The sequence below is a fragment of the Pongo abelii genome, chromosome 10 (assembly GCF_028885655.2).
Source record: "Pongo abelii isolate AG06213 chromosome 10, NHGRI_mPonAbe1-v2.0_pri, whole genome shotgun sequence".
Taxonomy (NCBI): domain Eukaryota; kingdom Metazoa; phylum Chordata; class Mammalia; order Primates; family Hominidae; genus Pongo; species Pongo abelii.
In genome coordinates, this window is record NC_071995.2 from 101,505,727 (window position 1) to 101,517,841 (window position 12,115).

General features: G+C 44.8%; 1 protein-coding gene across 4 annotated transcripts in view; it reads right to left on the bottom strand.

Moving 5' to 3' along the window:
• PAH (phenylalanine hydroxylase) overlaps positions 1–12,115 on the bottom strand; it is a 121,905-nt gene that overhangs the window by 38,772 nt on the left and 71,018 nt on the right. For all 4 annotated transcript variants that reach the window (XM_024256069.2, XM_054526294.1, NM_001131499.1 and 1 more), the window contains 1 exon segment: positions 1,324–1,412. In XM_024256069.2, coding sequence (XP_024111837.1) covers positions 1,324–1,412 — 89 coding nt within the window.

A 12,115-nucleotide genomic window follows, 5' to 3' on the forward strand; every position in this document is an offset into this window, starting at 1 on the left:
CCAGAGAGAAAAATAGAAATAACTGAAATTATGGTGGCTTTTCATTTTCCTCCTCATGCCCCTCTGTGTTTTCAAGCCCACTATAATTGGTTTTACAATTTGAATTAGAAGAAGCATCAATCATTCATATTTCAAAAGGCCAGCTTGCCCCTGAAATAGCTTGCCTTTGGCCTCTGTAAAAGAGCCTGGATTTCTGCCACTAGCTAGGCCTTTGTCTTCAGGCACCGTGAGCTCTCAGGATTCACAGTTTAGCACGGGGCCTTAGAAAAGTCATCAGGCTCCTCGGGCCTCACTAGTTCTGTAAGATGGAAGCATCTGCTTTGCCTCCTGAAAAGTGCCTTTGTGAACATTCTTTGCTGATTATAAAGACCCACATAAATGTGAGGAGAAAACAGACTCCCGTGGAAATGTAGATGCTTCCTCTGGGTTCTGCTAAACCTTCACCGATGTAAATGGCTGCAAGTCATTTAAAGATGAAGGAGTCATTTGCCTGGCAGAGAATAAAGGGCAGGCAACAGGACGGTGGCCCTTCCCACCGATGGAGGCTGTGAGACCTGGCCCTGAGCCACCGCAGCCTGGGCTGTTCCTCTCCAGACCCTCTGCCCCAGAGTAGAGGGAACGATGAAATATCCCCCACTCCGGTCCTCTACTCAAAAACCATTAAAGGACCTGCCCCCATGGCTGCAAGACACAGGCCCAGCCCGTGTTCCTCTTTCTGGTCCATTAGACCTTTTACAATCTCATCCCAACCCACTGCCCCAGCCACATGTCTCATTCTCATGCTTAATGCACCAACCAGTCATTCCCACAATATTGTGAATGCTTCCAAGACTCCCGGTATTCTCATACACTGTTCTTTCAGCCATAAGCCCTCTCCGTTCCTTATCTGACCAGCATCTCCTGCTCAGTTTTTAAAATCCAGTTTCAACGTCGCCACTCCCCGCTGCCCCCTGCAGTTGGCAGAGTTGTTAGTACAGGTTGCTGTTTACCAAGCACTTGATTTAAACCTCCATAGATGTACACAGGTAGAAACAATGATGATTTGCATCTGTGTGTGTGTTTGTGCATACACAGACCTAGTATATAGAGACAATAGTTTCTGGACAGTGATTTATATTTGCTCCTACAAAAATAGTGACCATGATAATGATGATGACAATAATTTCTTGCTAATTTTTCCCAGCCCTCGTGTAAATAGGAACACAATAAGTGTTTGTTGAACAAGTGAACGAGCACATTGCTCCAAGTAGAGGAGGTAGGAGGAAGGGAGGGGAGTGGAGGAGAGGCACTGAAAGAATCTCATCCTACGGGCCATGGACTCACAGGGTGGTCAGCATCCAGTTCCGCTCCATAGCTGAGAATCTGATTGGCAAATCTATCCAGCTCTTGAATGGTTCTTGGGAACCAGGGCACTGAAACACAGAGAAGGCAAAGTCCTGAGTACAGATTGGCAGGACATGACCAAAGGCCTTGCTGAGATCAGAAGTGGGGATCCCAGTCAATGGTGATGGCAAGTGGGCTGGCTTCCAGATAACCCCCAAACTACTATCATTCAAAAGTTAAACTCCATTTTCCTTAGAAACCAGTTTTAAAACCCATTCCCAAATACATTCTCTTTCCTGGAGATGTTCTCTGAATTATCTCAAAACTCATCTCCCTCCCACCCATCATGGTAGTTTTCTTTGATGGTTTTCTTTAGCAGCAGAATTTTTTTCCCTTCTGTCACCCAGGCTGGAGTACAGTTGCACGTGATCTTGGCTCACTGCAACCTCTGTCTCCTGGGTTCAAGTGACTCTCCTGCCTCAGCCTCCCGAGTAGCTGAGATTACAGGTGCGCGCCATCATGCCTGGCTAATTTTTGTAGTTTTGGTAGAGGCAGAGTTTTACCATGTTGACCAGGCTGGTCTCAAACTTTTGACCTCAGGTGACCCAACCCCCCCTTGGCCTCCCAAAGTGCTGGGATTACAGGCATGAGCCACTGCGTCCGGCCATTAGCAGCAGAATATTACATATAGGCCCAAAATATAAATTATATAAAACCAGACTGTTCTACTGTAAATGAGTTCATGAGACCCCATCTTCCCATTATGTGTTTCCCTCCGAAAGGCCCCAGGCACTGCAGCAAAATCTTTCGATCGCAAAGCCAGTTAGAAAGCCGTTGTTGAAGCAGAGTGAACGGAGTCAGATAGTTGGGATCTGAAGATGCCTTGCAGCACCTAAAGGATTTCAGACTTGCTTCTGAGCCAGTGTAGTGGGGAAGGGGTTGGGCTTGAGTGGGGTGGACTACAACACCTGAGGCTTGCAGAGAGAGGGGCCCAGGGAGAAGGGCAGGTGGCAGCACCAACGTCCCTGTGGGTTACAGGAAACAAGATACATTGCAGGTGAAATTTTCCCAGGAATGAACAGAGACAAGGGCATTTTGGACTGTAAGTTTCATGAGGGCAGAAACCATGGGTACTTTGTTGTACCGGGCATAAAGAGAAAAAGAAGGAGGGAAGGAAGAGGGAAGAGAGGGAGGGAAGAAAAGGTTAGAAAGGAGGGAGAAAACAAGATAAGGAAGGAAGGAAGAAAGAAAAGGAGGGAAGAAAGGAGGGAAGTAATGGATTCACCCTGGTTATGTTAACATTTAAGTTATTGACAGCAGTAACCACCATCCAGAGTGCCTGCTTTGGTACAGTTGCTATTTCTGAGGTACCTTCAAAATAAGGAAGGCATGATAACCCCTCTTGCACGGGTAAGAAACTGAGGCTCTAAAAGCTTAAATAGCTGGTTCAAGATCACACCAGGAGTAAGAAAGTGGTAGATTCAAAAAGAATCCAGAGAGCCAAAATAGACGTGGTGGGAACCCTGAAGTGAGTGCAAGGCTTCCAGAACTTCCCCTGAAATAAGGTTGAGGGGAAGATGCTGAACTTCCAATCAGCATGCGGTCTGGCTTGGAATCCGGGTTCCATCTGCCTACTTAACCTCTCTGTGTCTCAGTTCCTCCTCTGGGAGGAGGAGGAATAAAACAACTGGGATACACAACTATAGGAAGAACAGCAAACGTGTTTTTGAAGCCTTCCTACGTGCCAGGCACTTCTGGTGGAGCATTTCTGGTGGAGTAGCTACTTGAATCTGAGGATTGCTGTGGGCAGTGATGAGAAACAAGCAAAGGGCGCCGCTCAGCGTCTGGCACATAAAACGTGACTTTCAATCTGACACCCATGATTCATGATTCTGACCTGCTTAGATGGGGCAGGAAAGAGCATGTGTGCCATCTAGTGGCCAATCTGGGGAAATTCCTTCCGTGATCTAAACAGGAGCCTCAGGAGGAGCAGCAGCTGCATTCCAGCAAAACAAGGAGAGCTGATTCCAGCAGTTCATAAAGGTCCATTTAGACCCTTGTTTCTGCAGAGCTGAGGAACCTAGGCTCTCTACCACCCATGTTAGCAATAAAACTAACACAGAATGGTGTTCTAAATATTTTACCTGTGGGGGGGGGGTACTATTAATATTCCCATTTTAAAGACGAGGACACTGAGGTACAGAGAGGTTTAGTGCAAACTCAAATACACACACTGCTAAGAAACAGTGGAGTCAGAATTCAAATGCAGGTCCAGCTGACTCTCTGGCCTCTGGTCTTGATCATCAATCCATCTTGCCAATCATGGGAAGGTGGCAGAGCATACTGATAAGGAGGGCTGACTCTGAAGCCAGATTTCCTGCCCAGAAGTTTCCATGCCCCTAAAGCACAACCCTCTTTTCCAGATTGGCTCCCCATGGACAGCAAGAATAGAAGCAGATGCTGCAGCCATCACTCCAGGTAACACTTCTGTCGTACTTGCTGTGTGTTGGACACTGCCTTAAACATTTCACATATGCTACCCCCTTCAATTTCTGCAACAGTCCTTTGAGGTAGGTATTATTATTATCCCATTTTACAGATGAAGAAACTGAGGAACAATGAGGGCAAGTCTCTTGATAGACCTCCTTGGTTCCAACTGCTGAAAGTTTGGAGTCTCGGATGACTCAATACCATGCTCTGTTCATTTGGTGAGGAACATGGCTTCCCGCCTGGTCACCTACACTCCTCCCCAAGCTCTCCTTCCTCCGTGGGTCCAGCATTTGCATTGTACACTGAACCTCTGTTGTCAGTGCCAAGAATGGCGGTCGTTTCTCACCCAGGTTTGCAAGGGCTTGAGAAAGGAATCAGCACTTTAGAGTCACCCAGGGCTCAGGATCTTCTAAAAGATCTTTCTTGCTTCTCCAGGACATTGTCACCGAAGGGTTTCAATGAATGGCACCCACCTGGACAAGGGGGCCTGACCCTTACCTCTATGTTCAGGACCATGGATAACCCCATCCCCGCACTGTGGAGGTAGCCTGCCTCCACTCATTCATCATCTCTCTTTTGCCTGGGAATCGTTTGTAATTCTGGCAGTAACTGCTGCCCCCAGAAATAAGGCAGAACAAGTCCTTTCTTGCTGCACCCCCTTTACTTAGGGGACCTTTAGAATCACCAAAGGAGATTCCACAAATATGTACTAAGCACCTCCTGCGTACCAAGCACAAAGCATTGTGGAGTGCATACAAGGGAGTCTCCATCCTTGTGGTGCTTACATTCTGGCAGGGGCAACACGAAATAAGCAATAAATAAATGTAAATACATGACAATGTCAGGAAATTCTTGAAGAAGAAGAATAAAGAAGCATAAGGAAATGGAAAGTGATGGGGATGCTCTTTTTTAAATTATTTTTTAAAAATTCCATCTTTATTGGGGTATAATTGAACAATAAAAATGCATATATATTTATAATATAAAATTATAATTGTATAAAATTGCATTAAATTGTATAATTTATATATACATAATTATATTTGTATATATTGCATATATTTTATTATTTATTAATTTAATTAATTTATTTATTTGAGACAGAGTCTTGCTCTGTCACCCAGGCTGGAGTGCAGTGGTGTGATCTCGGCTCACTGCAACCTACACCTCCTGGGTTCAAGCAATTTTCCTGCCTCAGCCTCCCAAGTAGCTGGGAATACAGGCACGTGCCACCACACCCGGCTAATTTTTGTACTTTTAGTAGAGACAGGATTTTGCCATGTTGGCCAGGCTGGTCTCGAACTCCTGACCTCATGATCTGCCCACCTCGGCCTCCCAAAGTTCTGGGATTACAGGTGTGAGTCACTTATATATATTATATGTGTTATAATTTATATAACACTTATATATATTTATATTATAAAATTATAAATACAATGTAATTATTTAATACATGCATACATCATGGTTACCATGATCAAGTTAATGAACATATTCATCATCTCATGTAGTCATTTTTCCTGTGTGGGTATGGAGTGGGACAAGGACACTTCAGATCTCTCTGAGCAAATTTCAAGTACACAGTAAAGTGTGATTAACAATAGTCACCATGCCGTACATTTGACCCCCAGTACTTGCTCATCTTATGACTGAAACTTTGTACCCTTGACCATCTCCCAATTTCTCTCATCACCCTACCCCCTGGCAACCACCATTCTACTCTCTGCTTCTATAAATTCAACACGTTTTGAATTGGATATAAGTGAGATCATGCAGTATTTGTCTTTCTGTGTCTAGCTTATTTCACTTGGCATAATGCCCATGTTGTCCCAAATGACAATATTTCTTTTTTCATGGCTGAATAATATTCCATTGTGTGTGTCAGGGGGGTATCACATTTTCTTCATTCATCCATCTGTTGATAGATATGTAGGTTGTTTCCCTTGGCTGTTGTGAATAATACTGCAATGAACAGGGGGTGCAGATATCTCTTTGACATACTGATTTCATTTCCTTTGAGTATATACTCAGACATGGGATTTCTGGAAAGTATGGTAGCTATATTTTAATTGTTTGAAAAACTTTCATGCTGTTTTCCATAATGGCTGTGCCAACTTACATCCCCACCAGCAGAGTACAAGGGTTCCCTCTTCTCCACATCCTTGCCAACACTTACCTCTTGTCTTTTTGATGTTAAAGACAACATGCTATTTACTATGACATCCTCTGCCTCTAGACCCCAGAGGGAAGACCCTGGTGACTTGACATTGCCTTGGCGTGGCTCAATGAAATCTGGGATACTCAGGATCTGGCCCTAGTCTAGAGTTGGTTTCCTATTTGTGTCATGAATAGTCAGTCCAGCAATGGTTAAGAGTCTTAAAACAACTAGACAGCCCAGGTTTAAATCTTATCTCTGCATTTACTGTCTATGAGCCCAGGAAAAGTTATTAAATCTCTTTGTGCCTCACTCTTCCTATCTTTGAAATGGTGAAAATGGTAGTACTAGAAAGTATTGCTTTATCAGAACAACATGATGTTAAATGAGTTAATATGTGTGATTTATGGAAAACAATACTGGCACATAGTAGACAGTATTACTGCTCAGCTGTGAGTTACATATGTGTGTATGTATATATACACATACACGTATACACACATACTATATATATATATATATGCATATATATACACTATATATATATATAATTTTTTTCTACTCTATCCTTAGTTTATCATAGCAGAGGGCAGAGTGGAAAGTTTTCCAGCAAGCCTAGAAAGTCTCTACCACTTATTTCGTTGTGTAACTGGCAAGTGTCTTATCTCCTGGAGCCTTAGTTTCCTTATTCACAAAATGAATTAAAATGCTCTTTCCGTATTATTGGATGGATTAAATGCTGCAGCAATATGACACATATTAGCACAGTGGCCCATAATATGTGTTTTATCAGTGTTAACCATTAATATGACAAAGATTTTAATGATGATGATTAAAGGAGGAGGAGAAGGAAGAAGAGGAGGAGGGAGGAGGAAAGAACAGAGACTGGGATCAGGAAGCTGGTTCTCTGTCCAGCTTGGATATTAAGAGGTTTCTAATCTTGGGCTTCAGTTTCTGTAACATGTGGGTATTAGATTCATTGGCGCGGCAAACCCTTTTGAGTTTCATATTCAGAGACTTGTGGGATCCTCTGAAGGGCTGAGACTGGCCAGATGATACTTGAAAAGTCAGCTCCACTTCAATCAATGTGTCAACCTCACTTATTTTTCAGAAGTACAGTCACTACATTTGTTCAGCTCCCAAATGCACAGCCTCATTTTCCTTTCTCCTCCCACCAGAGAAATAACGTTCTTCCCCACAGACCTCAGTCAGGGTGCACCACCTTGACTCGGGGCTGTGTGGGCTGGCTGGCGCCCAGCGAACACCAGAGGGCAGCAGAACCAGCATATTTCTAGCTCTGGGTGACTTTTTTTCCTTCTCCAAAGGAAAATTCTTATTGGGCCACCTGGCTTCATTCAGCCCTCTTGGTCGGAGAAACAAGACAAAATAAAACAAAATGAAAACAAAAAATTTGAAGAACTTGAGAAAGTTGCCAAGACTCAGAGGATTCAAGTCTTTGTAAAAAGAAGACACAGATCAAAACAGCTCACCACATCCCAGACCTCTGAGCTCTGCACCTTGTCGCAAAGGCTGTGAGGGACCCTGAGGTAGCACTGCGAGGCTGCAGGGTGCTCACCTGAGTCCAGGGGCCTTTGGTGGCTTCGGGACCCCATCATCTTCAAGAAAAGGTCCAAAACACAGCTAGGCTGGAGAAGTGGCAAAGCCTGGGGACTCATCATACACATTTTGGAGCCAGACCACCTAGCTCCAATCTCAACTTTGGAACTTTGGAACTTTGTGCAAATTACTTAATCCCTCTGTTCCCTAGTTTCCCATTTACGAAATAGCTATAATAATAGTACGTCCTTCAGAGGGTTGATGGGAGGATTAAAATGAACTCATGTATGAAGAGTTCTTAGAATGGTGTCTGGCACACAAGTGCTTCTAAGTATCTGGAAGTGGTATTATTATCATTATAGAAGGACAAGTGAGAAACGGTGAGAAGGTCTGGTGCTCACTTCCTCCAGGCAGCAGCCCAGCTCCACATTTGATCTATTCCCTCACATAAAGTTAATGCCCTTGGGTGCAGCCTATTTGTCTTCTAGGGTAGGATGAGGACTCAGGTCAGGCCTAACCATTAAGAGAAATTCACCATTAAGAGAAATTCACCAGCTGTCATGTTGGAGAGCAGGGACAAAGCCTCAGGAACAAGACCGGGGAGACGCACCTAGGTGCTGGGTGTTGGGGATTGGGGGTCGATCCCTGATGTGGCTCACTTCCCAGCTTGCAGAGTTGTGAAGCGGGCAGTGTGAGGACCTCAGGAGAGACCACAGAAGACCCCAGACAAACTCAGTGCCAAGCCTTGACACATGTGCTGACTCTTTACATTGTGCGAAGGGTGTGCACATCCTGGGTTTGAAGCCAGCAGGTCTGAGTTCAAGTCTCATCTTTCCCACCCACACAACATGGAAGTCTGAGCAAACTACTTAATTCCTGAGTCTCTGGCTTTGCATCTGTGAAATGGGCAAGGTGCTGAGCACTTGCCTGCCTCTTTCTTTGGGGTGGGAAGAAACTGACCCAAAACAGATGCATCTGTGGCATCAGTCCTTGCACCTGAGCCTCATAATAAACTCCAGAGTTGCTTGTCTGACTAAGATAGTGGTCCCAGAGGCCACTAGAGGCCAAGCCAGTCCACACTTGTGTCTCTAACCTCTGCACCTGGGCTCTTCTAATTTTTCCCAGGCAAAAAGGGCCTTTTTCCTCTAAAGTTACATTTTCTTGAGCGCTTATTATGCACCAGATACTGTGCTAAGTGCTTTACTTTCATCATCTCCTTTAATTCTCAAAACAGTCCCAGGTGGTAGACATTATTGCTGTTCACTGATGAGCAAATAGGCTCAAAGAGATAAAGTGATTTGCTCAAGATCACTGAGCTAGCTGAGCTGAAAGAACAATTCTGCAGCCGATGCACTTCACCAAAAAGCAATGCTGGGCTTAGAATAAAGGTGTGGTGGTGGTGAAAGGGTGCTTTTAAATTTTAGATTCCTTTTCTCCCACCTTGAGAAGGAAAGGAAGTGTGACAAACTAGGGCTCTAAAGGTGCTTGAAGAAGATCCCTAGGACAGCCTTGAGTCCGCCCCATCCTAAGCATCCCTGGATTTAGGGATAGTCACTTTTTAACCTAAGTTCTCTTCACATACCCCTTATTTTCTTTAGTGAAGGCTGCAGGTCCCTTCCCCCTACCCGGTCTCTCTCAGAAAGCTGGAAATAGAGACTGACCTCAGCGACCCAGGCCTCCGTTTTGAAAAGTTAAATCAGATTAGCTCATTAATGGCCTTGCCAAATACCTCGGCCGGTGGGCTGGCCTCTGTGAGCCCCTCAACAGTCTCTCCGGTGGGCGGCTGGGCTCCGCGGTTAATGAATGACTTGGGCAGGCTGGGGCAACAGAGAGCCTCTGTGGAGCAGAGGCACCCGGTGGGGGCAGATCATTAATAAATATTGATTTGGCTCCAAAGGAAGCAGCCCGCTGGAGAGCTGGCCCGGGACACCCACGTAGTGGTCCCATTAAGTCGGGGTCAACTGCTCAGCTAGGACGCCAAGGGGTGGCTGGCTCAGGAGCGCCACTGAGCAAAAGACCCCCCAGGCCTGGCCAGAGCCTGCTTCCTGGCCAGTGGGTCAGAGGAGGCCCATTCAATTTACAGCAGTTCAAGGTGCAGGCTGAGTCCAATCTTACCCCCTCCCTCCACCCGATGTTCACCAGCCCCAGGGGTTAGCCGGCAAGGCACCCAGGCTTGCCTCCAGCCTGTCTCAGAGAGAGCAATAAATCCTGGTTTCTTGGGTCTGAAATAGAAGGCTGTTTCCACCACCCCCTCCCAGGCTCCCGGATGTCTCCTCCTAGGCAATGGCCTCCAGCCCCCCAGAGAAGCAGTCCCTGTGTGCTGATCTCCACAGCTCCCACAAAGGAAGAAGAGATGGCATGCCAACATCCTGCAGGAGGAAGACTTTTGAGGGTTTTATTTTTCTCTTTTAAGTAGCTTCTACTTTCTTTCTGGAGAAGTAATGCTCTTCAGGAAGCTCTTGGCAAGAATGATGAGCCAAAGGCTGGCTGATGATGCCCAACTATTACCCTCTGCCTCCTGGTGACAGCAGTGGTCAGAAGTCAGAAGTGGTGATTTTAGGACAAAGCATCTGTTCTCTCTGTTCACATGGAAAAATAAGAATCCCCGAACCAGATGAATAAAAGGGATCTTGCACACGAAGTAGTGAAACTGTGCTTAATAAGCAGAGGGAGTGAGTGAACAGATATGAGTGAAATTATGAATAAATAAAATAATAACCTGTAGGGCTATTTATTCCAACCACCCACTTAAATTACAACTACCCTCCCAATATCCTTTTTAAGATACTATGTATCTCATAAACATTATCCATTGGCAGGTTGGCCCCCATATCCCCAAATATCTAATTCTGTCTTCTGAGAGCTCACCATTGCATCGAGATCTGGTTACCTGTCACTGACAACCCTAGTTATGGTCAAGCAACATTGGTTCAAACAGAAGATATCTAAAGCCTCCTCCATGTATTGGTTATGTCACTCCAGGAGCACTTATTTGGCCCTGCTCCCCTTCTTCTCATCGACTGAACCCACGCCTGGGCTCACTGCCTTGGTGTACCTCCTAAGACTGAAGCACGCCATCTTCTCTATCACTGCCGTGTGTTATGCCATGTAGCCACAACCTACTAGATTACAAAATGCATGGGTCTAGGCACCATGTCTGTCTTTTTCACTATTGCATCCTATCATGTGGCTGACACCGAGTGGGCACTCAATCAATATCGGTAGCATAAATGATCAACTGAATTAGGAGATAGTTGTGAATGAGAGAGGAAGTTGGCAATGCTGACTCTGTGCTGTTTGAGAAGGAGTAGTAAGAGAAGGAAGAAAATCCCAACAGTCAAGATTTTTAAAAAGTAAGGGCCACATAATTCATAACATGCTAAGGAAAGAGAGAATTCCTGGGGGATATTTGTGTCAAATGCTACAAAAATGTCAAAGAAGATGGAAAAAAAAGAGGCTATTGGTTTTGAGTATTGTCAGAATGGCACAAGAGAAAGGAAAATGAGAAGAAAAAGGGGAAAGAAGAAAGAAGGAAGCAAGGAGGAAAGAGGATGGTGGAAGTAGGGAAGGAAGGAGGAAGAAAGAAGGGAAGGAGAAAGAAAAGCTGCATGAAAAGCTGAACTTCTATCTCATATGCCAGTGTCATGTGCAATATAGCACAAAGTCAAGTGGATGATGTTAAGCACAAAAAATATTTGGAAATGAGAGATCATTCACAGGGTCTCTCATACAATCCCACACATGAAGTTGTCTCCATGGCTGCTAGGTAAGCCTGGCTTCAATGAGGTGGTGGCTGCCACCAACTCCTTATATATTATTATTGGCCTGGTAAGTGTCTATGTCCACGGAGCTGGTGGTGACAACTGACCTGTTATTGGCTGGGGTTATAGATCATAGAGAGCTGTCCCTATTGAAACTTAAGGATGTCTAAGATCAAGGGCCTATTCAACTCAAGCAAGTTCGATTTGATCTTTCAAGCACCCTAATGCACAGGATACTCCACATAATCCCCTCCATGAGCCACAGGAATTGGGAGAGTGGGTCTTCACTCCATTTCACAGATGAAGGAGAAGCGGTCATCCATCTGGAAGGATGTCAGATGGAATTCAAACCTAGCTAGTAGTGCACAAAATGGAGACCCAAATCCTGGCTCTTGACTCTAAATTCATGGCCCTTAGTGCATCACGACAATACTCCCTCAATCCAGCATGATGGCAAAGTGACATTTAGTTAGTCATTCCATATCCTTTTACTTCCTTCTTCAATTGAGAGAACACACCTGTCACACAGAGAAAATGTATTCCCAGTCTAACTTTTTCTACCTTTCACAATCTTTTGGACTGACCCAAATAGCATTTCACGGTTGCCTTTGTTTATCAAACTTCAGGAGTTTTGGGAGTTTGGACTTGCTCAACCCTAAGATTCATTGTGTATCCTTGTGAGAGACTTAAGGGTAAATTTACTTGTAACCTTTTGCATGGGCCCTACATGCTAGGCACTTTATGCAAATTATATCATATAATCCACACAACCACACTGTTACCCGGATTTCTTCATTTGCAGATGAGAAAATTGAGACCTAAAGAGGGA